The 27,186-nt window shown below is 35.6% G+C and overlaps 2 protein-coding genes across 6 annotated transcripts in view; one reads left to right on the top strand and one right to left on the bottom strand.

Moving 5' to 3' along the window:
* The first annotated feature begins 837 nt into the window (after positions 1 to 837).
* Positions 838 to 7,171, top strand: LOC118059069 (inositol-tetrakisphosphate 1-kinase 4). 4 transcript variants are annotated; one of them, XR_004689259.2, is made up of 12 exons: positions 848 to 1,332; positions 1,404 to 1,582; positions 3,418 to 3,499; positions 3,733 to 3,765; positions 4,780 to 4,900; positions 5,028 to 5,120; positions 5,351 to 5,470; positions 5,564 to 5,740; positions 6,097 to 6,152; positions 6,315 to 6,399; positions 6,585 to 6,780; positions 6,877 to 7,171. XR_004689259.2 is itself a non-coding variant. In XM_035071882.2 (10 exons), the coding sequence occupies exons 1-10, from the start codon at positions 1,419 to 1,421 to the stop codon at positions 6,674 to 6,676; spliced, it is 1,023 nt and encodes a 340-aa protein (XP_034927773.1). In that variant the 5' UTR covers positions 847 to 1,418; the 3' UTR covers positions 6,677 to 7,121. The 4 variants fall into 4 exon arrangements, 1 of the variants encoding a protein (XP_034927773.1); XR_004689260.2 differs by adding an exon at positions 5,814 to 5,866 and having other exon boundaries at positions 838 to 1,582; positions 6,585 to 7,121; XR_004689258.2 differs by having other exon boundaries at positions 848 to 1,582.
* Positions 7,172 to 8,528: 1,357 nt separating this feature from the next.
* LOC118059067 (serine/threonine-protein kinase TOR) overlaps positions 8,529 to 27,186 on the bottom strand; it is a 29,317-nt gene continuing 10,659 nt past the window's right edge. For both annotated transcript variants that reach the window (XM_035071880.1, XM_035071881.2), the window contains exons 16-57: positions 26,406 to 26,508; positions 26,147 to 26,329; positions 25,983 to 26,075; positions 25,827 to 25,862; positions 25,208 to 25,306; positions 25,014 to 25,112; positions 24,725 to 24,887; positions 24,144 to 24,268; positions 23,801 to 23,853; positions 22,646 to 22,769; positions 22,324 to 22,509; positions 21,500 to 21,652; positions 21,280 to 21,432; positions 19,806 to 19,877; positions 19,526 to 19,660; positions 19,341 to 19,402; positions 19,127 to 19,224; positions 17,722 to 17,831; positions 17,472 to 17,645; positions 17,308 to 17,373; positions 17,122 to 17,190; positions 16,904 to 17,014; positions 16,482 to 16,622; positions 16,253 to 16,381; positions 15,967 to 16,132; positions 15,668 to 15,882; positions 15,000 to 15,206; positions 14,261 to 14,374; positions 13,974 to 14,177; positions 13,661 to 13,741; positions 12,391 to 12,465; positions 12,244 to 12,310; positions 11,998 to 12,158; positions 11,713 to 11,886; positions 11,431 to 11,559; positions 11,260 to 11,343; positions 10,665 to 10,726; positions 10,514 to 10,586; positions 10,275 to 10,409; positions 9,681 to 9,854; positions 9,336 to 9,598; positions 8,529 to 9,002 (exon numbers count right to left, since the gene is read on the bottom strand). In XM_035071880.1, coding sequence (XP_034927771.1) covers positions 8,984 to 9,002; positions 9,336 to 9,598; positions 9,681 to 9,854; positions 10,275 to 10,409; positions 10,514 to 10,586; positions 10,665 to 10,726; positions 11,260 to 11,343; positions 11,431 to 11,559; positions 11,713 to 11,886; positions 11,998 to 12,158; positions 12,244 to 12,310; positions 12,391 to 12,465; positions 13,661 to 13,741; positions 13,974 to 14,177; positions 14,261 to 14,374; positions 15,000 to 15,206; positions 15,668 to 15,882; positions 15,967 to 16,132; positions 16,253 to 16,381; positions 16,482 to 16,622; positions 16,904 to 17,014; positions 17,122 to 17,190; positions 17,308 to 17,373; positions 17,472 to 17,645; positions 17,722 to 17,831; positions 19,127 to 19,224; positions 19,341 to 19,402; positions 19,526 to 19,660; positions 19,806 to 19,877; positions 21,280 to 21,432; positions 21,500 to 21,652; positions 22,324 to 22,509; positions 22,646 to 22,769; positions 23,801 to 23,853; positions 24,144 to 24,268; positions 24,725 to 24,887; positions 25,014 to 25,112; positions 25,208 to 25,306; positions 25,827 to 25,862; positions 25,983 to 26,075; positions 26,147 to 26,329; positions 26,406 to 26,508 — 5,140 coding nt within the window. In that variant the 3' untranslated portion in view covers positions 8,529 to 8,983. The remainder of the gene's footprint in view (positions 9,003 to 9,335; positions 9,599 to 9,680; positions 9,855 to 10,274; positions 10,410 to 10,513; positions 10,587 to 10,664; positions 10,727 to 11,259; positions 11,344 to 11,430; positions 11,560 to 11,712; positions 11,887 to 11,997; positions 12,159 to 12,243; positions 12,311 to 12,390; positions 12,466 to 13,660; positions 13,742 to 13,973; positions 14,178 to 14,260; positions 14,375 to 14,999; positions 15,207 to 15,667; positions 15,883 to 15,966; positions 16,133 to 16,252; positions 16,382 to 16,481; positions 16,623 to 16,903; positions 17,015 to 17,121; positions 17,191 to 17,307; positions 17,374 to 17,471; positions 17,646 to 17,721; positions 17,832 to 19,126; positions 19,225 to 19,340; positions 19,403 to 19,525; positions 19,661 to 19,805; positions 19,878 to 21,279; positions 21,433 to 21,499; positions 21,653 to 22,323; positions 22,510 to 22,645; positions 22,770 to 23,800; positions 23,854 to 24,143; positions 24,269 to 24,724; positions 24,888 to 25,013; positions 25,113 to 25,207; positions 25,307 to 25,826; positions 25,863 to 25,982; positions 26,076 to 26,146; positions 26,330 to 26,405; positions 26,509 to 27,186) is intronic.

Here is a 27,186-nt window from a genome sequence, read left to right as displayed (position 1 = left end):
TTGTTTTTTTCTAGCATACTAGCGTGAATAAATATTGACTTGTAAACAGACTATTGACTTGTAAATCAACGACTAAACTTGCATGACGAGGACAACAGAACAAATTTATTTAAATAAAAAGGAAGGAAGGAAGGAAGAACTATGGAGTAGTTGATTAGAGATACTTTGGTCGATGATTTTAAGATTAAGGAAATTATTTATCTATAAATTAAATTTCATTAAAAAGCATCCCTCCTTCCCCCACTCTGTTGGTCAAGCGATGTCACATTTGAGACCTGATTTTGCCTGCCCAAGCATATTCGATCTCTGCATGTTTCTGCAAGTATATTCCTAGCACGGAAAAGCATTTTTTAATATTGCATTTCAAGAGACTCGAATAATCTATTCTCTAAGCCAAAAAAATTAAAAATAAAATAAAAATAGAGGAGGGAATAATCCGTTCTTTTGTTTAACTTTAGTGGACTCTTAATTAAGAAAATCCGTCAAGAAGTGAATAATCCTAACTAGGTAATCTTCTGATATAATATATTGCCAAATTGGCTATTCTGTTTATATGGGATAAAAAGCATATGCGATAAAAAGCATTTATATGGCTATTCTGAAACAAATTTTGCCTACACAGGAGTGTAAGAAGACAATATCTTGCATCGTCCAAAACAGTGAGGAAGATTCTGTTTTTTCAATGTCCAGACAGGAGTGGAAGAAGACGAAGACTATATATGTATATACACACTAATTTAAGAGACCAAACATGTTTTTGTTTTCTTATATTTTTTTCTTATGTTGTCATACACTGCTTTTTATTGTTCTATAATACAGAAATTTCATTAAAAATAATCCCATGATGTCTAACTGAAAATCTGAAGAAACCATACCACCAGATCACAAATAAACTTTCTATCATTTATTATTTTCGAGCTCGTTTTGGAGTTTGGTGGAGTAACAGCCAGTAGGGGTAAAACCAGAATATAAGAAAAAGCAACCTACCAAATCCAAGTCTTTCTTATATATAACATGAAGCAGCTTCGGGCAATCCACACTCCAAAATAAAGCAAAATCACCTCTCTCCAACTTCACTCTCTCCCTCTGAAAATTGAATTTAATATTCCTTACAAAAATCCATAATCTCTGCAACTTTTAATTCACAAAGACAGACCGAGGCACGCTTACACATGTTTATAGCAACAGCCAGTCTATACCCTGCAAGAAATACTCACTGCACCGACTCCCAGCGCCACCCCTCTCTCTGTATCCTGGCCGTGGTAAACAGAGAGAAACGCAAAACAAACAAACACACGAAGATACTTGAAAAGAAATATTGAAGCCATTCAGGTTCTTATTTTTTCTTGTTTTCTAGGGATTACTAATCAGCTTACACAATCTTTCCGCAAACAAAAAAGAAGAGGGTTTTGCGGGCTATGAGGATACACGGAGAAATGCCACCTGAAAAAGAAGAGGAGGAGAAAGTGAAGTCGTTGTCTTCATCTATACAACAGCCACAGAAACTGGTGGTGGTTGGGTATGCTTTAACATCAAAGAAAAAGAAGAGTTTTTTGCAGCCAAAGCTTGAAGTTTTAGCCAGGTAAAATCTCACTGTACATTATTCACTGTTTACATTTCGCTGTTTGTACATCCTCATATCAAGTTTTAGTTTTATTTACATATATGTGTTTCTTTGTAACTCTTGATTGCGGGTGTGAAGGCTTGCTTGTTCTTTTATGGGGTTTCTGCTTGGTTTTACCATACCTGAAATGGGTTGTCTGGGAATTCTTGAAATTTTGCAAATCTTAATGTCTTTTTTGCCTTTTAGTTTTTGGGCTGTGAACTTTTTTTTTGGTGACCTTGTTTTTTAGCTGGAATTTGGTTTTTATTGCATCTTGCAGGGTTTTGCAGTGGCGGAGGGATATGTTGTCTCTGTTATAAATTTATAATAATGACGAAGCTAAAGCATTAAGGTTGGTATGATTTGAAAAATGTTTTTTATAAATTAAAAAAAAAATTATAAAAAATAAAATGGTGGAGGGACATGTTGTTTACATTAAAAAAAAAAAATGATCTCTTATATTTATTTATAATTAAAAAAATTAATTATTAGAAATATTTTATAATTAAATAAAAATTTAATTAATTTTTTTAAAATATTTTTTTATTTTGAATATAAAATATTTTCTAAAAATTATAAAAAAATACGATGTTATTTATTAATTATATTAAATTTATTTATTAATATTTTGATTATTATATATATTTTATTTTTTTTTAATTTTATCCCTTAACATTATATTTTTATATTAACTTTGATTTTTATTTTTTTTTTTTAATTAAAACTCTTTATTTACCAGATTTAATTTCTATTTTTATTGCTATTTTTTATTTAAAATAATTTATGATTTTTTTTTCATTTTCATTTTCATTTAATTTTTTTAAATCTATGAGATTTAGCTTTATTTTTTTTATTATTATTTATTTTATTTAAAATAATTTATGAAAATAATTTTTTTTATTTGTAAGATTTGATTTTTATTTTTTTAAATAAAATATTAATAAATTATGTTCTAATTAATTTTTTATGATATAGTAAAAAAAAAAAATCAATTTATGTTTTAACTTATTTTGTATGATATTATTAAATATTAAAAAAAAATTATGTTTTAAAAAGTTTACTTTTTATAAAAATCAATTTTAAAAAGAAAGATACTTTCGGCAAATAAAATTACCTAAGCATCCAGGGGTTCCTTTTCTAGGACAGAAACTGGACATGTGTTTTGCTTGACGTGTCATTTATGCTTTCACTCCTGGGTATCTGGATTCTTTAGAAAAATAGTTGGGAATATTCCACAATATATACTCTTTGGACTCTTCTTCAATGATCATAAAGTCAATGTTTGGTACTTTATTATTTAGTTTAGAAATGTTAAGACTGTACACAATTTCTGTCAATTATATATTCCTGTGCATTTTGTGTGAATAAACTAGTTTTAAGAAATAGCTACGTGATGTCATCTCTCCTTTATAGCTTTATTCCTGTTATCTATCCATTTTTATTTTTTTCCTGTGTTTGGGCCTATCATTATACACTGATAAGCTGCATTTCTATAATTTCATGATATTCCTAACATGTAGCTGCAACTTCATACTTTACTCGGTTTTATTTTGTCTGTAGTTATTTGTGCTGAAAAAAACTACTGTGAATTCAGCTCGTTTAGAATAGTTTCAGGGGCCCATTGCGCCCCCTTTTTCTGTCATTGTACTTGATGAAGTTAATTCCTGTTATGGTTGAAAGAAAGAACTTTTGAAATGCCTGCATCGGCTGGATGAAGGAAATTCTTGATACTCTCATAACTCAAGTTTCCAAAATGTTGCCTCCTTATCTTAAGGCATTCCATAACTATAAACAAATTTCTGTGCCTGGTGCAGAGATAAGGGAATATTGTTCGTTGCTATTGATCTAAACAGGCCATTGCTGGATCAAGGTCCCTTCGATGTTGTTTTGCACAAGGTTAGTGTTGGGTTTTTTCTCTCCTTATCCTCTCATTATTACATTTTTTGAAAATATTATTTTAATGATTGAATAGCGTTTTCATTTGCATTTCTTGGTTGCCCCGGGTTAATGGTTTGAATTTCTGATCAGACTGTATGTAGGCGAGCTTCTTTTTTTTTTTTTTTCCGGATACGATCTTCATGTCCTACCAAACCTGGTACAAGTATCTGATTAGTTTATCTTCCTTGCAGCTGTTGGGAAAGGATTGGTGCGGAGCTATTGAGGTTTGTCATCGAATTCTGATTTCTTAATGTAATTTTGTATCTAGTTTTAATACTGTATAGTGAACGAACCAGAGTTTTTCAATGCCCAACATATAAATTGATGTACAATAATTCCATCCATATGCGCTGGGGATTAAGCATGAATTAGAGGAAAATCATTGAAAAAACAAATTTACCCTCTTGAACCTGTAGACTCTTTTAGTCTGACATAATGTGCAGAGCTTTTCTCTCCCATCTCATCCCAGCATGGATCATGATCAGATGTTTGAAGTCAGTCTCGAGAACTCTAACAAACAAGGATTTTACTTCTGTGATCAATCTGGATGACCTTTTAAGTTTGGCGAGCTTAGTTGCAATGTTTCATTCATCTCTTTTCGAAGTTTCTGCACTTTTTGCTGCTGGGATTTATTGGCTTGTTAGTCTTATTAAACAATGGTCTTTGCAATTGATAATATAATGGAACAATACATTTGAACTTTACAGTGTCTTAACTATAGTAAGTGCCTCTAGCAGGTATTGAAGTACACTTTCTTTTATAATGCAAGATTGGCTCACTTTTACTGATCAATTAAATTTGATGCTACAATGTGTGTATTTAAATAACCTGTCTCTTAACCTTTTCCTTGTCTCCATAGTGCGCATATTTAAATATCTTTTTCCCTATCAGATTTTCTCTATAAAAAAGATTTGAGTGTTATTAAGGTAATCAGTGGTCTGTGCTCTTGCATAACTGGTACTTGGCATAGATGAATTGCAATATAAGGGCTCTCACGCTTTTGTTTAATTTGTACAACTTATACCTGTTGTTTTTATTACAGCCAATGGTTTAGCTAGTTTGTAATGGTTTAAACCATTACAATTATGGTTTAATGGCTACCGGAAGCCTCAATTCACTGATAGTTACTATTTGTCTCAGCCATTCTATATTTGTCTAATTTCTGTATTTTATTCTGTTCCTGCCCTGGGAAAGGAGTTTATCTTTGCCTTTTTTATATATATTATTTCCTCTTGAAGGATTACAGGAAAAAAAATCCTGAAGTAGCTGTCCTCGATCCTCCAGATGCTATAGAGCAGCTACTCAATCGGCAGTCCATGCTCAATGATGTGACTGATCTCAACTTATCTGACAGCTATGGTAATCTTCTGCTGTTTTTATCCTCATTGTGGGACATCCTTCTCTTCCAGCTTCCTGAACTAGAGGTCACATGGAAGAAGCAATTCAGTAATGCTGACCAGATTTGCATTTATTGTTGTTTCTGTAGGCAAGGTCTGTGTTCCAAGGCAGATGGTAATTAATAACGATCCATCATCCATCCCTCATGAAGTTACCAGGGCTGGATTAAAGTTGCCACTAGGTAGTGTTTCTTTTCTATTTAAAAACTAACAGATGTCTAGCGCTAGTCTCTCCAAATTTCCAAGGCTACGAGTTTATCAGGTTCCTTTCCTTGAGTTGATAGATCCATAGTGATCAACCTTGGAATTATTTTAGTACTAGTCGGATGTTTCATGCAATTTAATAAATGTCTGCATGGTTTTTCCTTGCCCAATGTTGTTTAATTAATTTTCCTTGTGTTAATATTTTCAGTCGCAAAACCACTAGTTGTGGATGGAACTGCCAAGTCACATGAAATGTTTCTTGCTTATGATCAATTCTCCCTTTCAGAACTTGAACCTCCCTTAGTGTTGCAAGAGTTTGTTAATCATGGTACCATGCTCCAACTAATGCATGAAAATAATTCTTGATGTGCCCATCAGTGTTCTTTCTTAATTTGATTTTTTTTTTATCTTCTCATGCTAGGTGGCATTCTCTTCAAGGTTTATATCGTTGGTGAAGCCATAAAGGTTGTACGCCGATTCTCTCTACCTAACGTTACTAAGCAAGAGCTATCGAAAGTTGAAGGTGTTTTTCGTTTTCCAAGGGTTTCATCTGCTGCAGCTTCTGCAGATGATGCAGACCTTGACCCTTCTGTTGCTGGTGAGATTCTTCGAAACATTTTACTTTTCAGTTTCAGGTTCTAAACATTATGATTGTCTTTCTTATTTCCAAGGATTCATTTGGTATCAGTTTTGTAACCAGTTTATTTATTCAAATCTTACTAAGGTATGTCATTTCATGCTTTTGAGGAATAAATACTGAAGCACTGAGTTTTAGCATGGGCCTTTGACCGCTTGGTTTATTATTAGAGCTGTAGAATATGATTGAAAACGGATTCTTACTGATATCATGTTTCAGTAAAAGTGATTGTTCTGGTTATGGAGAGAACTGGCTTAACTTTTTCTTTGTAGGCCTTAGCATCTCCCTTACAATAACTTTGTGTGGATCTCTCGCAGAACTTCCTCCCCTTCCTTTACTGGAGAAGCTTGCAAGGGAGCTTCGTCGCCGACTGGTAGATCAATGTTTTCTGTCCTTTTCTCTTTTCTTTTTACATATATTTTCACTTTATTGAGCTCTGTGGTTGGCGAGGCGTTATAAATATCTGGTTTGCCGTTACTCGTTATATATATCTGGTTTGCCGTTACTCATAGCTACCATATTCTGCATTTTCTAGGGACTCCGATTGTTTAATGTAGATATGATCCGAGAGCATGGGACAAAAGATGTTTTTTACGTGATAGACATCAATTACTTTCCTGGCAAGTATATAACATTTACTCAAGTATTCTATCTTTCAAGTTTTTAATTTGGAATAAGACCCTCGTCTCTGTCTGACATGCCTCTTGATGTTCTCTCTTGAATCTTCCCCACATCCTTGCCTCTGTTTTACAGTATTTTTTTAGGGCACACAGGTGGTTAAACAAGTTTTTAAATCCATTTGCAGGGTACGGGAAAATGCCAGATTATGAGCACATTTTTACAGATTTCCTACTGAGCCTGATGCAGAGCAAGTATAAGAACAGACCTGCACAATAACCACAGAGAAACATGTATCCAACTGTAAATGATGTTTCTTGCAGGTCTAGATCTCCTTGGGAAACTGAAGAAGAGTCAATTTAGTTTTTCTGTAATACTGAATGGTATGAAATGTCCCTTGCTCAAGCCACATCCCTGTCAACGAGGTTCTTAATGCAGTTTCAGCTTGTTTATTATCTGATACTTTGTAATGTTTCTAGGCAAAATAAGCACAATACCAGATGTCCATTTGTGCGCAAGAACTTCAATTTGAGACAAATCACCACCACTCAACTTTGTATGAGCCACTGTCTCTCTAGCCAGCACTCAACCTGCTCATTACCTCTGCTGAAACTCGTAAGGAAGCAAATTCAAGTAGCCCATGAACAAAGTAGCCCCAATCTCATTTGGCATGATATAATTGGAGATGAATGTCTTTGGTTATAAAATTTTCTTATAGACTTCCTTGCATTGTTATATGTATATGTTAGGCAAATCAAACATCTCTGAACTTCATCTGGGTATGATCTGGGCAGTTTCTGGAGATAGCAAGCATTATTAGATTTGGAGATAAAATTAGGATTAACTGCACCAACAAGGTTTTGCTGAAATCTTTTATCTAAATTCTGTTGAGTTGCTGAAAAAGAACTATAGGAAAAAATGATTCTGTATTGGAAACAGTAATAGATGCACGTGGCACCCTAGTTTGTTAGGCAATTACCAGTCACCTGTCCGAGTTTTTTTTTAAAAAAAACGAGGCTATATTTATTTTCGAATTTGGCTCCTCCCGTATTATTAAGAAAACGATACTAATATTTGTATTGAATTTAAGGATATGAGAAGTTCCCGGTAGATTTTGGAGGTGGAGGACAGACGTGCATGTGGTTGGTACTTTTTCTGAGCGCTCCAAGTTTTTGTATAGATAGAGAGCAAGGTGTTTGAGATAAATATATTAATTAATCGGTATCGTATCAGTTATATAAATATAAATTTTGAGTAAAATATTAATGACTGACATTAAACCAACAGTTAGATTTCCATATTTTTCTTTTTTTTTTAAAAAAAAGCTCGCCTTGTTTACAAAATATTTGAAGAAAATTGAGGGATTTTGAAGCAGAGGAGAAGCGTGACGCATGCAATGTCTAATATGGTGATAGTTGGTACATTTATTAAAAATTGGACGACACGCACACAAACAAAACATATTAGAACTTCATATAATCAGATGGACAAATGACATTTTAAGTGAATTATGGATCATAATAGATAAGTTCATGGACCAAATCAATAAAATTATTACAAACAATTAAATTTATCCATATCAACATTTTAGTATATCATATTTAAAGTGCGAGACTTTTCAAATTAAATAGCATAGTAGTAATTATGAAGTAAAATAATTAATGATACATCATTTCTATTGATTTAGTTTATACTCTTCGAAAGCGAAAATAACAGGATGCGTAAATGTAGCAAGCTGGCAAATTGGAATTCTCTTAAGGATAATAGATATGAACAAGAATAATCTCTCTTGAATCCACCCGTCATCATCATATAGCTACAATTGTTGTCAGTACAACAATAAACTCCATTACATTTAAAGGAATATGTTTTTTTTTTTATTGGTACAATTATTTGTTATTCATATTTAGATAAATATCTGTTTACTTCAGTGTCAATATCCATAATTTTAAAATTTCAAGCAGCAAAATTCAATGTTTTTGTTAAGCTGACCGCTTGGAAACCTTCATATTTGTCGCATTATCTGGTCAAATAGCATGTATCAGATTACGTGATCATACAATTACATCAAAGACCCATGGCTTATGTGAAAATGTTATTAAATACATTTAGATGCACACTAAGACAATGATAACAGACCAAATCACTTGAAAATTTTCCACATAAATGGAAATGGTTGTCACGTAAATCACTTGATGCAATTTGCTAATAGGTTTTGTCAAGTTATAATTCAAGAAGTCACAACATAAGTACCTGGTGGGAGGGACCTTGGCTGTGAAATTCCATTTCTTGTGGATTGACAAGGATGGAATACAGAGCTACTGCGCCTGCATTGGTTCAGGTTCGACTGTAAACTGATTACATGAGAGAATAAATAGCAGCACCTATACTGGGGATGACGAAGATCATTCCCGTGCAAGCTGTGTTTGAAATGCAATTCCACTATATACAAATATTATTTCTTATTTCCAGCATTCGTTTCTTCAAACTGTATCTATATACAGAGACGTTACAACGGGAGGCTACTTCTCTTGAGGTCTACAGGGATTGAGCTATGCACAGTTTATACAGCAGGGTAGCTTCACCTCACCAAAAGGGACACCACCTGAAGGGCAGAACACAAATATTATTAGTTAACAAAACCTGCCCTAGTTGTAGAGCTGTTCTTTCATTCAGTGCAAAATTAGAAGATGAAAATGGCAAGAGTACAGGGTTAATTAACTCGAGGATGAAATTAAATGTGAAAACAAGTGCTTAATGCCATCTCTGTTCAGCTGTCATTTCTGCTAACAATATTTCCGTTTTCATAAATGAAACCATGCATGTTGTACCGACAAGAAGCAACATGTCACCTTCAAACACATTGGTATAGAGCATTTTGAGATGTGCATAAAACAAGAGGGAACAAAAAAGGTGGGAAGGCAGATTGGCATCATACCCAACATAATTTTGGCACAGATTTTCAAGCGACATGGCTTGAATAATTAACTTCTGAACTTGCAATTTGACAGATAAGCCATGATCTACTTCACGAATATCTCCAGAAATTAAAGAGCTGTGATCTACTGCATGTTGGATAGAGCTTGCAGATAACGAGGGTGTGGAAAAATCACGTCCAGTCAGTTTATTACTCATCCGGGCCATGACAACCACAGCACGTACATTCAAGACCTCATTAGCATCACCAAGCTGGTTAACAGCCTACATAAACCAAATTGAATATATAAGCATCATCAAAGAACATTATTGCAAAGGTTCTAACATCTGAGATATAAAATGATACCTGAAGAAGTTCTCTCTCACGAGCACCGCGTTGCGGTTGAGGGAGCTCTCTACTAGGAGCAGATTCCTCGGTATTCACAACAGCAGGGACATGACTATTGGCAAACATTGACATTTGTGGGACCTCATTAAAGTTGAAAAGGCGCCAATTGATGAGAGGATCATGAACAAAAGCCTGAAAAATAGGGGAACCAGATTCACTTACCTTGTTGTCATATAAACAAGAATCTACATTTTATTTTTAGCGGTAGCATTGAAGACCAGATCAATCATATATCAACCAACCAAAAAACCTTTTACCTTTTTTCTCACTGAACAGGATATATTCAATTCAATACTTAAAATTCTTAAAAATTAACAAGATGACTAATATAACTGGTTGCCCTATAATAAATAGTCTTGCATCATCTGTACGACTGCAAATTTAAACTTCTTGTACACTCATTGGTTGCTGTTGCTTACACCAGCATCTGCTGTTCTATATATGTGGATTTTCAGAAGATATTCAAAGCTTGCAATTAATTCAATCTTCGACTTTTCCTACAGAGTAGGCACACAGAAGTACAAAATAGAACAATCAATTCAGAGTTCATACCTCCATCATGGCCATAACACTATCCTTGTGTGTTCGGAGAACTTGCATCACATTTTCACAAGTAGAGCGGAAATTGCCCTCTATACCACTAACCTCCATAGCTTTCACAAGCATTCTTGTCAATCGGAAGGGAACCTACATTGAAGAAATCATTTTAAGCATGCTACTGCATTTTATATTTGAAGGGAACAGTTGTGCATTAGGAATCGTATGATAAAACAGTTTTTTATAGAATGTACCTTCTCAGGAAACTTTTCCCTGTTCATTGAAGCTTCAAAGCAATCTCCGAAGTCAATATGCAAGATCTTCCCACTGCAAAACATAATAAGCATGAGAAAATCCCAAATAGTAGCACTTTTCCATCGTTGCTTTGTTCTAATCATTATCTACCTGTAGCGATGCAGCATAAGGTTGCTAGGGTGTCGATCACCTAAGCCAAGAAGATAACCAACCTGAATAAAGCAATTAACGTTAAATCATTTCCATGCTCTCAAAAACCAAACAATTAACTATAAAGAGACAGTGAATTAAGAAAACAGGAATGTAGGCGACCTGAAACAAAACAGCAGCTTTCATTTATTTATTTGCTAGAAACAAGCAAAGTTAAGAAGCCTAGTAGACAAAAGAATGTGGGATGACCAGCCATCCCAGCAACAACTTCATTGTTTAAGAGTTAAAACTTAGAAATCCAACAGCTAGATGCATCAAGAACTTATTTCCTTGATCATTGCGAAAAGTTCTTATCCTGGAAAAGTTCAAAGGCAAAAGAGAGCCGATGATTTTTGGATTATCTGCATGATTCCTTTTTTTTTTTTTACTAGTTTGTTTGCGAAAACATACAAGTCAGCTAGACTGATGAAATAATGACATTTGTTGGGGAGTTTTATAATTAATGGAATGGACCTTTAAGAGAGCAGTTAGATGATACAATGAAACACATAACATACTCATGACTGCTAAACAATAATACAAGGTGAACACATACCATGCTCATGACTGCTAAACTCCTTGTGTAATTTGTTCTCCTCTCCAGCCATATCTCAGAAGTGCGACTTTTTAACCACAGAACCTAGCAGAAAACATAACTTGATGCACTGAAATAGTGTTCATGGGAAAGAAGAAAAAAATATTGATAAGATGAATTTTCATTCCATACCCTGGCCAGGTCATTTCCTTCAGTATTTTGAAGAGCATAATCAAAGACTTCAACTTTAGCAATGAGTGGTAAATTGTCATAATCCGGGGCAAAACTGAGCATGTATTTGTGCTCTTGATTTAGGGTGATCTGAAATGATTAAGAAATACAGGAATCCATCAATTGCAGCTGTCTCACCACAAAATACTAACATATCCACACATTGAACAAGTGCATTCAAAAACCTCAACACCCCATGCCCCCTACCCCACCCCCAATACCCACCAATAAACTTTAATATACCTTTCTAGCATCCCTGTATTCTCGAATGAGTTGGTGTAGTGTGTCACAATTAGGAACCCATTCAATTAACCCACTGTTTGAAGATAATGGAATTACAGCATATCGGTGAATAGACAGATCCTTCTCTTCAGTTTTTCTTGAATTCTCCAGCAGAGTATTCACCAATCCAAATAGCTGGCAACAGCCAACAGGTTTTTAGCAATAATCCAGCAATGGAACCAAATAGCATCATCTAGCACAACAGAGTACAAAAATAAATATCTCTACGTGCAAAAGATATATAACCTGCATGACACGTTCGTCTTGGCGCAAATCTTCATGTCCCTTCAGCAAGAAGGCATGATCTTCCCCGTCACTTCCATGAATAGTCAATTTTCGGGGTCGCTGTTTTGATGTAATGACAACAAGCTCAGGTGCAAATGACGCTATTGTTACCACTGGAAAATCTGAAGCATGAGAAACCAAGTCAAAGGATTAGGTAGGAAACTAGGGTTTGATAATGACTTGAGTCTTCTAAAAAGTTCATCATACCAGCACGATATGTCCCAGGAACAGCAAGCTCCAAATCACGGCATTCTACCAGCTCAGGAGAAACAGACTATTTTTACACAATCAAAGAGTGGTTAGTTCCAATTCAATAATGGGCTAGAAATTAACATAAAGATGTATCATTCTTGCCTGCAGGTCAAGAGTCGTCATGACTTGAAGCTGCTTGTCTATTCGTCTGAAAACATGATAATATAGATCCCATGCCTGATCAAGACATATTTCACATCATTAGCTTGTGGTTTTGATACAAGCACACCTTCCCAAGCATAGCTTCAACTAAGTAAGCCAAACATGTGATTAAATTACTTCAGCTATGGAAAAAGATGTTTCTCCTCTTGGTATTTTAGGAGTATTTCTCGTTCTTCTTCTGTGCATATTTTACCTCAAAAATTCCTTTTCCATCAAATAATAGTAATAATTAAAAAAATCCCTCATATGTGAAAGGTAAGTTCCACATAAAATGGTGAGGCCAACAATGCTTTCTAGGAGTGAATCTTGCGCAAAAAACATCATCCTCATAAAATGTGTGTTGGCAACGTGCATGCTAAGATGGATGCATGGTAACACAAAAAAGAGATAAGATTAGAAATGAACACATTTTCCACTGTACAGCAAACTGGAGATAAAATGAAAGAAGAACACCTTAGACGGCCTGGGTCTGTCTAGAGTAGGCCACTAAAGGCTGAGATTCAGAGGAATGGAAAGTTGACAGTGGAGGGATGAAAGGAGGTAGAGGGAGACTGAACACAAAGTGATGGAAGTGGTATTGAATGGTTAACTATCTTAAGACTGAGACAAATTTGGTTTATGATCACAGAGAATGGCACAAAAGGATCCATCCATATGGCTCGCCCTCACTAGTTAAGGATTAAGGCTTCGTTGTTGTTGTCAGAATTTAAAGTGAGGGGGGGGGGGGAATACAACTGCTTCTAAACTTTGTCCTTACTGGACCAGCCTTAAACTACAATCTGCAGTGGGTGATTACATGGAAGACAGATAGTGTATGGTTATTATTCCAACACCAAAAATTGAAAAAGAATGGAAAGAGAGTAAGTTGATAAAACAAAGAAAAAAAAACAATGGGCTCCTGAACCACGAAAAATAAGTCAGTTCACAGCTTTTAGAACTCTAATGAAACTAAGTGGCACTCTAGATATTTGTTGATGATTTTGATGTTCTGAAGTGAAAACTATGTACAGAAAGGTAGTAGGGAAAATATGTGTTTACGTATCCGAAAATTGCAACCAGAAAAAGGATATACTCATATGTCATGATTTTCCAACCAATTCATCCACCCCCAGGCAGATTCATGCACACATAAGAAAAGTTTACCATTTCTTAACCAGTACTAAAAACCTACAAAAAAAATCACATATTTCACTCCCTCAAACTACCATACCTGAGTAAGCTCAGCCTCTTTTAGAGTTCTCTTGTACTTCATACAGCACTCCCATGCTTCTAACAATTCATGCCGGTATGCCTGCGGACCATTTTCAGGGATTACAAATGGGTTTCAAGACAAAGGGAGTCATCTGATTCAATATATTAGAACAGCAACATAGCACCATAGGATAAAAAAAGTAAGATCCAGAATTCAACAATTGAATTATGCTCAAAATCCAGAACAGTTCTAAAATAAGATCAAGTGCACTAATAGTGGATATCAACAAGCAAAAATATGTAATGACAAATAAGATAATACTAATTGAAACCTCAATGAATGCTCTCTCCTTTATAGTAATATTCTCCTTCATAGCACCCTCCTCAAGCATTTTATGCAGAGGCTCCAATGCCTTTAGCATTCCCTCAATGTTATGTTCACCAAAATACAAACGACTTGCTTCTTCCAGTCCCTCGTGCCACTTTTCATGCCAAAGTATCGCAACTCTAACTAGTTCTGATGATACAAGTTGTGCCTACATGTGAACAGAGACCATTATTAAGATAAACCAAACTGCAACAAACAATTAATTGATTGTAAATTAACCACTTAATTAACCTGGTCCACAAGCACACCACTATGCTGCCGAACTTTGTTTACCACTTCCTCAGCAGCTGCTTTACGTAAATTGCTTATAGATTTACAAGCCACGAGAAGAGGATACATAAGAGCCTACAAAAATATCAATTCCTTAAAACACATGCAGAGGTCCAGATGCATTTGTGTGAAGAGACATCTATCTTAAGAACTTACATCCAATGCAAAACTTGTGCTACCAAAGTAGCCTTTATAAATATATTGGAAGAGACTACACTTGTGGAATAAAGGAAGATTCCTACCTTTTAGGTTGAGCAATCAACATCTAGTGTTTCTTCAATGACAATTTTTAGCACTAGTGTTTGTGACTTCAATTCAATTAGGATTCTTACTTTCAGAAATTTTATCCATGCTTAAAGAAATGAAAAAACAATACAAAATCAACCCAAAGAAACAATAAAATAATACCATTTTACCATGCAAAATTGATTTGAAAATGTCCAAGATTATAAAATGAAACTCTAGAAAAATATACTATTCATAAACTATTTTTTGCACTGCATGTGGCAATTGTATGGGTTTTCTATTTCCATGGAGGTCAAGTTAAATACAACCTTCTCTAGCATAATCACTATCACATTCATTTTGTTCTGCAGCTAAGTGCAAACTCAACAATTTATAATTCAGTTCTTCCATCCAATAGCCCTGCCTAAAAAAGTGTAGCTATCAATTTGGAAAGCATCAAGCAAAAAATGCACACCTGTGGATGACTCTGTCCAATTCGCACCAAAAGTGATTGAATTAGTTCTCTCAGAGCATGGTTATTCAAATGTATCCTGGCAATTATTTGAGGTAAAACAGCAAGCCATGTGTTGATATTAACATGTGCAAATCCTTTCTGCAGTGCCATTTGAACTTCTGCAGTATCTCCATGGTTGAACCACAAGGTAAGAAGGCGGAGTATATCCTGAAACAAATAGCACAATTAAAAACAACACCCATCTGGAGTATTAATATATAGAAGGAAACAAACCAGGATCCAGGAAAATAAGACAGACAAATATCTAGTTATTGACTTAATACATGACATAAGAAACAACACTCTTTTCCTCAGTGAAAAATGCACGCATCACAAAATGAATTTATACCTATAGTATTAAAAATGATTACATACACGCTAACACATCTCCATATAAATTTGAAAGTACAAACTTCAGGTTCATTGAAATTGTGACCAGATTCACACTGTAATCTTCATCTTTTATAACAACCAACAAGGTGCCTATTTAACAGAAAGTGACTGCTACAATGTCGAAAGAAAGAAGAGCATAGAAAAAGCTGAAGGCAAAAGATGATGTCCAAATTTTTTTAGGTGCATGTCTAAGATTTTAAATGTGCAAGGAGACCTATACATGAGATATTATTTACCTGTAAACTACCATCAACACCTTTAGCATTTGCTGCATAGGCAATTGAATGAAAATAACCAGTGACCGCTGCAACAACAAACTGTGAGGCAACATTTGGAAGCCCTCTTAAAGTATAGTGTGACATCACTGCTGTATTGAACAAAGCCCATGAGTGCCATGCTTTTCCCCATTTTGTTTCATACTGAGTGGCATTGCTGAATGATGAAAGGATCTCTGCACAAAAAAATGGTGGATCAGTAAAAAAAACACCACAAAGACAACTTCTTACAGAATTTAGTGTGGAAAGGAGGCAGCCACCTTGTATGGAATCATCATCCAAACCAGGAGAAAGCGCCCACTGCCAGACTCCAAGTATACGATATACACGTGCCAGGAGATGGACATTTTGACCTGTGCTGCCCATTAAACCTGTTGGTATGATTGATTGCATATTTGGGGTACTTGAAAGCTCTATGGCCAAATCCTGTAAGAGTGATTTGGCATCCAAGAAAAATATGTAGCAAGAGAGAATCAGAATTAGCAAGTGAAGCTATATATGAAGGTAATTGTGCCTGATACAGTCAGCTAAATCAGTTATGCACACCTGCAACCTAGAAAAAGCTTCTTTTCGCTTGTGATCCTCCCCAAGTGACCATTGATATTTCAAGTATGCCAACATTACTTGAGGAGGCCCATGGTATCGCATGTTTTCAGGAGATGTCTCAGGGTCATACTGTTTACAATTCAAAACAAAATTTTAACAGGCAAAGACAAATGAGAATCAATCCCAAAATTAACATCAATGTTGGTTTGGTGAAACATGCGCCACAGACCTGTAAAAGTTTAACCAAAGTGGACCTAGCATGACTAATCCGATTACTTTTTCGACATAGAGAAGCAAACTTGAGCCAGTTATCAATGTCTTCAGTTGGAGGCAGTACAAGTGCTCTTACAGCCAAAAGAGCTTGCCAGACCTGAAAAATCAAGCATACAAATGGTCAAACAGGTCAGAGAAAAGCAGTTGTCACTATCCATGAAAGCTTTTCACTGAAAGTGGGAAACAATAGTCTATGAACCCTCGTCATAGCGCTTGCTATATGTTTTAACCTGGCTTTCAATGCCATGATCCCAGCTGACTTCATTTTCACAATCATCCATGCTGAGATATTTACTATAAGGAAAATATCTCAACTTCAACAGATTAGCGGAAAACATGAATGCACATGTGCAAGAGAGAGAATAAAGTCATCTCTACCTCAACATTACGCTTTGCTCCTTGTATCCTTTCTGTCCACATATTGCGTATAAGGGCCCGCCGTCCTTCAGCAACAGGATTTCCCACAGGAAGTGTATAATAGTCAATGACCTGTCACAAAACAGATTACCACCCCATACTCCAGTTTAATTTCATGCTTGTATGCAGAAATAGAACAAAAACAAGGTAGATGTATTCTCAAAAACTATTGAGCAAACCTCCTCTAGTTCTGACAGCTGCTGAACACGGATCATATTGACATAAGCACGCTCATAGCTCTCCAGAACCTGTAGAAGAAAATACCTCAAAAAGAGAATTTCTTCCAGAAAGAGAAGTCATATATGCAAAAGCCAACATAGAACCCATGCTTAATTGGAAGTATCATAAGGAAATCAGAAACTGACCAATGCAGCAAGCTCAGTTGCCAGGCACTTCCTAGCTCTCTCAACATACTCACCAGCTTCATCATACTTGCAGAAACAATGGTAATAATGAAATAATTAAGAGCGCAGAACAAAAAAGCAACACAAATAAATTGAAGTTAATATAGATCTAATTCAAACAGTACCTTCCCTTTACGAACTAATAGCACAGCCCTGAAGAATGTGCCATTACTACTTCCATCACCACTGGCAGCAGTATTCCCCAAACCCCGAAGTTTAGTTTCATCACCATCATCTAATCGAGACACATATTCTGCCATCTGATCCCACTCACCCATGTTCCAAGCAGCATGAGCAGCCTGAAACAATCAATCACAAAAGTAAGCATGCACAGTGGATCAAGTTATGACAACTGCATAAAGTTCAGAAAACAACCATTGGGGCCATTTCTAATCGGGCAGAAGGCTCAGCTGGTGTCCAATATTCCTTGCATAGGTTGTTAAGCTCTTCCCACCGAGCTAACTGAGCAAGGCATCGCATCCTCCCTACATAGAACACAAGGATGATTAATTTCAATATTCCAAGATCTTCAAACTCTTGAAATATGGAAGGATAAAAAAGTGATGTATCCCCATCCCTCAAGCGGGAAAAATACATGGGGAAGAAGCTGAAGATGAAATTTGATATCTAAATGGAAGACTAATGGGGGTATTATTGCATGAATAGGCCATCAAGGTAATGCAGGCCCACTGGCCCCATGCTTCCAGGTGGCCTCCATCACCAATAAAAAAAGGTTCATTCAAAGATAATCTTTCAACCAACAAAAAGGGCAATCCTAAATGGCTGCTCTAATAATGACCTACACTGAATACCATTACCAACCACAACCCTTGATAGGAATCATCTGACAAACTTTAACAAACTGGATGCCAGAAATGACTCAAAACAGTGCTATGCAGTTAATCAATACAAGCAGTTAAGGTGCTAGTTAACTAAGCTAATATCATCACTTGTGATGCATGAGGTTTCTAATACTTTCCTTATTAATTTTCTTATTTAGCTATAAATCTCTATGTTCTTTGGTTTCTCTAATTGCCATGTGATTAGCATTTGCCTTTTCATAGAGATCTCTTTCCCTACAAGTATTAAGGTTAGGATTTTGACTGATATAATTGGCTACTAGGGATATTTTTACTAATCAATGTTTTATTTTCTATCAATCAATTTCAGATTTTAGAGATTTCTCTCTGAACCCCCTTTTCTTGTTCCAATTTCAATTTTCTTTAATGTTTTAGTAAATTTTATGCAGTAATTGTTGTTTAGTGTTGCTTTCCTCTTCCAAACCTACATCAACTTGGATCAAACAAACACTCGTTATGGAACAGACAAAAAAAGACTACTCTAGTTGCAACCAATGGGCCTCCTCATAAACCAAGAAAAAGAATGCAATAATAGAGTATCCTTATTGGACATTTGACTTTTGAGGCACGAGTATTCAAAATTCGACAATTACATGAGCTATCCCCACCCATGAATGACCCTAGGCAGCATCTAGGCAATCAGGTGTGTTCACACCACTGAAAAGGCTTATTGAACATTTGATACAATCAGTAGATGCCTGGACTAGGTTTAAGAAATCAGTGCTTCCTCAATATTGCATGATCAATTTATTCATATGATTTTATCAATTTCCTCTTCATTTTAGGTAAATTGCAAAAAAGAGCTCAAGATCAGATTTCTGATATAAAAAAGCAGGCTATTATGATGGAGTGACTATAACTACATAGAAGAAAATAAGCCAAACAGTAGTGACAGCCAACGTGATTAAATTCAAGCCAACCTAATGTAGCTTCCAATACAAGATGTGGACTTGAAACTTGAGAGGCTTTGACAGTGTATGCTTTGAGAGCGTCGTCCCACCGTTGCAGCTTCTCATACCTACACAAATGCAGGAAAATCAAAGTATAAAATATTTTCATCTGAAACAAACAAATCATTGATGATTTATTCAGATAATAGAAATATGTTCCTTCCATGCCAAAGTTTGTTAATACCATGACTCCTTAAGTTGAACATCCAGGTTTTGTTGGGCATAGGTCAATATTCCAACAGCAGCCTAAGAATCAACGGTGGAATGAAATAAGAATGATCAGAAACTAAGACAACCTGACAGAAAGTTTTTAAGAGGCAGCTGAAAAATCGTACAAAAAGTAGAGCATAGTTCTTCCTCAAAACATACCTCGTGCTGATGTAACTGATTATTTATATGAATGAGAGCTTCAACTACAGCAACAGGATTAGCATCCATCTTCTTGGAGAGTGAACCTTCAAATTCCATTTCTTTATAATGCAAAGCCTTGGCAAATGCATGACACTGGAATGTAGCATTCACCATAAGCAAATGAAAGAAATATACAAGTACTACTTTTAATATAAATGCAAGTACTACTTTTAATATAAATGCATAAATGCAAGTACGGGGTCATGCAGCTATAGAGTTGCTTATTAGAAGGAAGAACCTTATCTGCAAGAGCACCAAGAAGGCGGATGTCTATAGGTAGAGGTTTCTCATCATGTTCCATGAACTCTGCCTGCAAAGGAACATCAATAGGATAAACAGCCACCCTTCATATAATAGCAGAACAGAGCAAGCATGTGAAGATTCACAAGGACTACTACATAAATTATGATGTTTAACTTACTTTTTGCATTTAAGGAGCCAAGATGAAACAATGTGATGCATTAAATGAGAGAGTTTTAAAAAATTACAGTTCTGAATATTTTTTATATTTCACATAAAACTACAGTATCTGGGACTTTTTTGTAATAAAAAATATTAATACTATTTGGAATCTTAGTTTATTTAGGAACTAGAATATTAGTTGGAAGTTTTGTTATTATGTGCAATTTCCTTTTTCCTACTTAGATTTCTATTTTTTGCATATAAAAGGAGCATTTTTCTATGTAATTGTCGGACTTCAAATAATGTAATTATGAGTTTGATTTAGTTTGAGGGTTGCAGCTTTACATGTTCTTGCTTCCTCTTCTCTGCTCTCTAAACACTCTTTCTTATTCTTTCTTTTCTTGATATTGCTATTCTGAACCCAGATTGACACCAAATTCTCCCAAAACACATCCTTAATCAAATCCAATTCAACATAAATTACACCCTAAACATAATTCCCATCTAAAACAATAAAATTTTAATATCCAAGGCTGTTCTGCATCACAATGACCACCACCTCTTGACAAATTTCGTAATGCTGGTACCAGAGCACAGATTGCTAGGTACAACTTCATAAGGATGCCGATGGATTATATATCTAAATCTTGCATGTTCTATCCTTTCCTTTTATTTTAATGCATATTCCAAATTTCCAATTACCACTATCACGGGCAACCACAAAAGCATAAAAAGTACCATAATATCATCTTCATTACAAAATTATGCATCTTGATGATTCAGGTAAATCCTTATGAAAGATATATGGTGGCCTAAAGTTTGGGAAATTTTGAACTTAAATTTTCATGTGTGGAAGAAACGGAACAGCATAAATAATTCAAGCTTTCCTTACTCTTGCAAGCTTTCCCCAAAATTTATTGTCTATTCCTATGCTGGTAAAAAAAGGTTAAATAAAAGAAAACAGAACCAATTTCTCTTAAATTGTTTCTAAGCCACCTGTAACATCAATATCAGGAAGAAGTATCATTGTTGAGCTGGAGTCAGGTTGCCAAGGGGAAACAGAGAGTTGTTTATTCAGGCTGCAGAGTTTTAAAAGCACATTTGTACAAACTCCAACAGTTTAAGCTGTCAGACAATGTCTAATTGCTTGCTTGCGAGCAAAATAATATATTATAAACATCACACTTCACAAAACAAGCAATAGTTTCCGGCATGCAAGGATGGCAAAAAAAAAGGTCTCCATCTTAAACCACAATGTGATTTACAGTATTTAATATTAGAACACTAGTCCATATGAAGAGAGGACATACCAAATTAAGCAGCGTTGCTAGAATCTCTGGAGGAATATTTTGAGATGAAAATGCCATCTCCAAACTCCGAACCAAATGTTTCTGACTGGCCTCATTCAGTTGTGCCCAGCAGCTAACAAAACCAGCAGCAAATAATTCCCGGCCAATGAAAGGCTGCAAAAGCTGTGGATCAGAATAGAAACAGCAAGAGTAGGTTCATAAATGGTGCTATTGTCCATACCTGTAACTGTGCAAGCCTTGCACAGGTTCGTAACGCTGGAGAAGGAGACTCCTTCAGAAGTTCGATGCTCAAATGCCTCATCCACTCTGCCCAATCTTCTTTAGTACTGCGCTGAGAAGCCTCTCCAGCAGTGCGTAATTGACTATCATTAACCTGCACAAACTTACATTAGTTAAACCACACAAGAAGAAAAAACAAAGAAATTTCAAATTGATATAGCGAAAAATGCTTGCATGGGTGAGATGAAATGTCATGCAACATAACAGTCAAACTTGAAAACTCAACATTTTGTGAAGACCAAAGATAACTTTTAAATTTTTAACGTGCCCCACTAAAACAAGAATCTGTTGGGCTTAAAACATGGGCAGTTCATCTATCAAGTGTAGTCTACAATAGGCAATTTTAAAATAAGATTCCATGATATTTTTAGATAAGCACAATGCAACAGTATTATGGCCCACTAGTCAGTGCTAGCAAATGTACAGCCTGTTTTTAACCTTGTATATGCCTGCATTTTTTCCAACAATCAAGGTCAATGGGCTATCACTTGAGGGCATATGTGAGAGTGTAATAAAACCAATCTGGGTCTCACCTGATACCCTAAGCTTTTAAGTTGGGTGGTCTTTTGAAAATCAAAACCGTGCATATGAAATAATTAGCTGAGACCATTTAATATTTATAGCTTTTGACATGCATGCTAACAATTGATCCGGAGCTAGCAACCTAGAGTTTTACTGTAGACTCAGCATAGCCTACATTCCTACACAGCTAAATAAAAATCAGTAACAAAAACCATTGAGCAATTGTTCAAAAGAGAAAGTTACCTGATGGCCACTAAGATGTCGTTGCATGTCAACCCCATCATCGTAAGGGTCATTCTCCATATCATTTAAAGGGTCACTTATAACCTCCACTGGAAGTCGTCTGCTCAATCTTTGTGCAGCTGTACTCCCCAAAATTAGAGGTTCACGTCTCCTCAAGCGTCCTTCAATTTCTTCAAATTCTTTATGCTGACAAGAGAAAGAACTTGTATTTAAAATTCAGGGGGAAGACTGTCATCTCAACTCTGAGATATAATGCAGCAACACAAGAGAAGGTTTTTGTATAAGCAAGTCAAATAACAATAATGCAGGTAAAAGCACAGACCTGCAATCGATGCTTCAGTAAGAGTTTGTGAATTGATGGGATGAAAATGGTGAAATCCTCTCCTAAGGCATGAGCCAAACAACAAAGTGCATCAACAGCATCTTTCCTGAGTTCATCATTCTTCCTGCAAATTACAAGCTTACATGTTTGGAGCATCATGCAACAGAAAAATGCAACACGCACAGAAATACAGAAATGGGGGGACATTTCATATTAATATTACTATATTGTCTCCAAGGTGAAGTTAAGAGATTCTGAAAAAACCTCACCCACAAGTAAAACCAAATCAAGTATCTTTACAATTTGCAAGAAATTAGGCAGAAGGGGTATCACAATTACAGAACTATGCATACAGAGAACATGGATACATGACTTTGTCAATGCTCCATTGAATGAATTGCTTTGTGTTTAGTCAATAACACTATGGGATCCCAATAACCGTCAACACCTCAGGTTTTGGTTTACCCTTAAAACCTGTACCCCCTGATTAAGGCTTCGTTAGGTAGCGCGGTTGGCAGCGCTACCAAACAGGCACTAAAAAGTATAGTCAGAAATGAGATGAAAATTTATCACGAAAGGGCCCAAGATTATGCATGATGCTAAAAGGGAAAGAATTGTGTGCATTTTGCAGATGCAGTTATTGAATTCAGAATACAGGGGGAAAACCCAATAGTGAGTGAGTAAACCTCATGCCCAGGACATAAGCATAAATGAAAAGTTGCCCTTGCAAACCCCCCCCCCCCCACCCCCTCCAAAAAAAAAAAAAAAACAGAGAGATAGGAGGAAATCACCAAGATTTCTGAGTCCAAGTTGATGGAGGATCACAATTCTCAAGCCAATTAACACAATTCAAGACATACCTTATTACCAGGAAAAACACAGAAGAGACTTCCATGCAACAGAAACCAATCAAATATGTTGGTTGTACAGAAGAATCAATAAAAGAAAGGTATGATAAGATAACAGTTAATCTTTATAAAGTTTTGTTCAAATAGTTTGGCAAACATTTCATGACAAACAGAAAATAAACAGGTAAGGAAAAATGGACTAAGAGGATCATGTTTGAATTTAACAGACATGCATGAATACATACACAGACACAATAGCAGGAACCGAAGAAGGTTTTCTATATAGAAAGTAGAAGTAGAAACCTACCCATCCAACACTAACTTCAGGTGATGCACAAGAGCAGAAATGTGACCAATAACCTGATGAAAATAATATACGAATATCTGTCAGTTAGCCATAGGAATCCACAACTACATGTGCATCTACATTGGTGTCCGTGCGCATGCTAGTATGTGTTTGGTTACACAGCTTTACAATATATCAAGAGATCTGTTTTTCTTCCATTTATGGAAAAACATTTTAACTACTATGACAATATGACTAATATACAGTACACCTCTGGATCTTATCATGATAGCATGAAGCAATGACCATTAGCAGTCCATTTTAATGCAGGAAACAGAAGAGATTTTACAAGCCGAGAACTCACCTGTACACAGGGGATCAATCTAGTCAAAGTTTTGATAGCGGCCCGCCTTATATCCACAGAAGCATCCACTTTAAACAATCGAATAAGTGCAGGAAGAAGTAGATGCATATGCTCGTCCAGTGTCCCTACATTGTTCAAGCATGATGAGAAATTCTCTACAGGCTGGAACTCAGAAGATCATTTAAGTATGGCACTTTGTTAATGTTAAATATCCACTGCAACATCCACTCTAAAAGTATTCCAAGTGGAATGAGAAACCAATATGGAGTTCTTTGATGTATGCATCAAAAAATGCCAATTTCCTTCATAAGACAACGGCACAATGAAACTAATGTTGTCCATAGTCCATACCCAAAGATGATTTGCATTGCTCAACATTTTACTATTAGCACACAGAAGAGCACATTATCCAAGTGTTACCATATAACTTCCTAGTACATTTTAGACTCCTAAATGGAAGAGAGAAGGTTTTGCATTCTTTCTACACTTACACTTGATTAATACATTACAATGTTTCACAATAGTTGCTAGTAATATGTCAATGAATGAAACAAACAGGTGTCGAATAAGAGAGTACTAACCACCAAAAACTTCAAGTGTGTGAAGTATATCGAGAACATAGGTATAGTCATTACACCTTTCTGCATCGCTTAGAACTTGAATACAATTTGGCAAAATGACAGGAAGATGCCTTCTGAATTCATCATTGAGAGCCAAGCAAAGCTGTTCCACTAAATGCAAAACCTGAGTAGAAAAAAGAGGACATGTTTGAAAGAGAGTAAGAGGAACGGACCAAAATATACAAGAGCAGCCTCCAAAAATGACATGCAGGTTATTCCATCTAAGCCAAATAATGGAAACATAACTTACTGGAAACCCACGAGAAGGACGAATAGTAGCTGGCAAGCTGAAGGATGACCATAATTCAGATATTAAAGAGAGCAATTCAGGCAGATATTTACGTATGTGCTGCACAAGCAAATCGAGAACCCCGTGTATTATTAAAAGACAAAAAACCAAGAGGCAGTATATATGTGCAACCACTTCAGGAAATCATAACTCACCTGGCGCACAATAGATATCAGAGTTCCAAGCTTCCACATTATAAAATCTTTAAGATAATCATCACATGTACGAACAGTGTGAAAGAGATCCGGCAAAACCTACATAAAATAGGAAAGGGCAATGCATGTTAAACAGGTTTAAAACAATAAATGTTGTCCAGGATACCAAACAAAAATACATCTTGCAAATATGAAATACCAAGCAAACACTAAATCCTCCAACATATAAATATGTTATCTACCATTCCAAACCAAACATAGAAATTAACATGGAAAGCTAACATCACCTTTAGAATAAAAATACTCTTTCTTAACCTCCTAATTTGAACTTGTGTAATTAAAAATTTTCCATTTTTGTATGTGAGTGGAAGAAAGCTGACTACGACTGGAGAAAATGAAAAAATGCAACATTGTAACTGGGTGATCTTTGTAATTAAAGGAGTCAATAAGTTTAAGATCAAAACAAGGGCAAGCAACAAGATAACAAACACAGGTGGGGGGGGGGGATGCAAGAGGAAGTAATTTTTTATTCATTCACAAATACTAAAATTTCCAGTGAAAAAATAATTGTTTAAGGAAAAAAAAGAAAATAAATACAGCTGCAAATTGATTCACTAACCTTGGGTATATATGGTACACAACCAAGGCCCATTGACTAACCTCGCAGATCATAAAATTTCGCACATTAATTGATGGTGTCAGGCATCAAGATAAATTAAGATTGTTTAGCCATTTTTGTCAATGAGCAGAACTGGAATATACTATGCTATTTTACCTTAAATATGAACATAAGAGATCCTACCACCTTTTGGTGGTAGCTAGCAAGTGAAGGATCTCTGAGAATTCGCATGAGGGAGTTGATCGCAACCTGAATTCATTAGAGAGGAATATTAACACCAAGAAGAGTGAAAACAATGACAAATGTAGTGTCAGTACTACCGTTGGGTAATAATCTTCTGATGTAGCAAAAGATGGCCAAAAGTCCATAGGTAGTTCATCCATTGATGGGATGTGTTGACCTGAATCACTGGCTGCACGAGCAACCTCACCATGTGAACCAGGCAGGCTTTGTTGGTTTCGTTTATGCACAAGAGGATCCAGAGCTCCCATGATGCCAAGAACCTGAGAGCTAAAGAGTTAACCTTGCATCAAATAGTTAGAACGATATATCCAAATATTTTAGTTGACATGTAGCTACCTTCAATACTTCACGTCTGGTAGACCACACTAATTCGCCATTCAAAAATTTGAGGAGTAAGCCAAGTAACTGTGGATACTCATTATATGGTGTTATGACATACCTGTCAGCAAAAAGAAAAGGACCTACTCAAGCACTAATGATAAAAAATAAAATAAAATATAAACAAACAAACCTTGTGATAAATGACTACAGATACCTTAGAATTTATATTATCTACATCCCAAAAGTAAAGTAAATTTATTTCAATGTGACCTTGTTGTCGATAGTAGGAAGGAAAAAGGAAAACCCATCAACACTGTTTTCAATGGAATCCTACTTCGTTGAAGAAGACTGGCTAATCATAATTTATATGTTCAACTTTCCTCAATATTATTATTCCCTCGAGGATAAATAAAGAGAGAAATGGAAGAGAAGAGGAAGGACCAAATGGGACCTTATGAACAGTTCTTGAGAATGTGCTGCTAGTCCAACACTTGCCTACATTTCTAATCAAGAGTAAAAAATATAACAGTAAGTGCGTCATCTAAGATGGTCAAAATACCGCAACATTTTTCATGTAAAAGAGGTTTAATTAAGAAAGAAAACTATTTATGACCTGTAGCATGCAAAGTACAGAAAGCTGAAAATGATCCCAAATAACAAACAGGTATTAGTTTTGTTGCCACATTACATGGAAATCATGGAGTTTCAGAAAAAGTAAAAATGAAGAAAAATCCCATGCTCTATCCTGACCTAAAGAGGAAAAAAATGACATGATATTAACCATGGAAAAAAAAAA

The sequence above is a fragment of the Populus alba genome, chromosome 9 (genome assembly GCF_005239225.2).
Source record: "Populus alba chromosome 9, ASM523922v2, whole genome shotgun sequence".
Classification (NCBI taxonomy): domain Eukaryota; kingdom Viridiplantae; phylum Streptophyta; class Magnoliopsida; order Malpighiales; family Salicaceae; genus Populus; species Populus alba.
The sequence above is the reverse complement of the archived record's forward strand: the minus strand, read 5'-3'. Positions and strand labels throughout refer to the sequence as shown.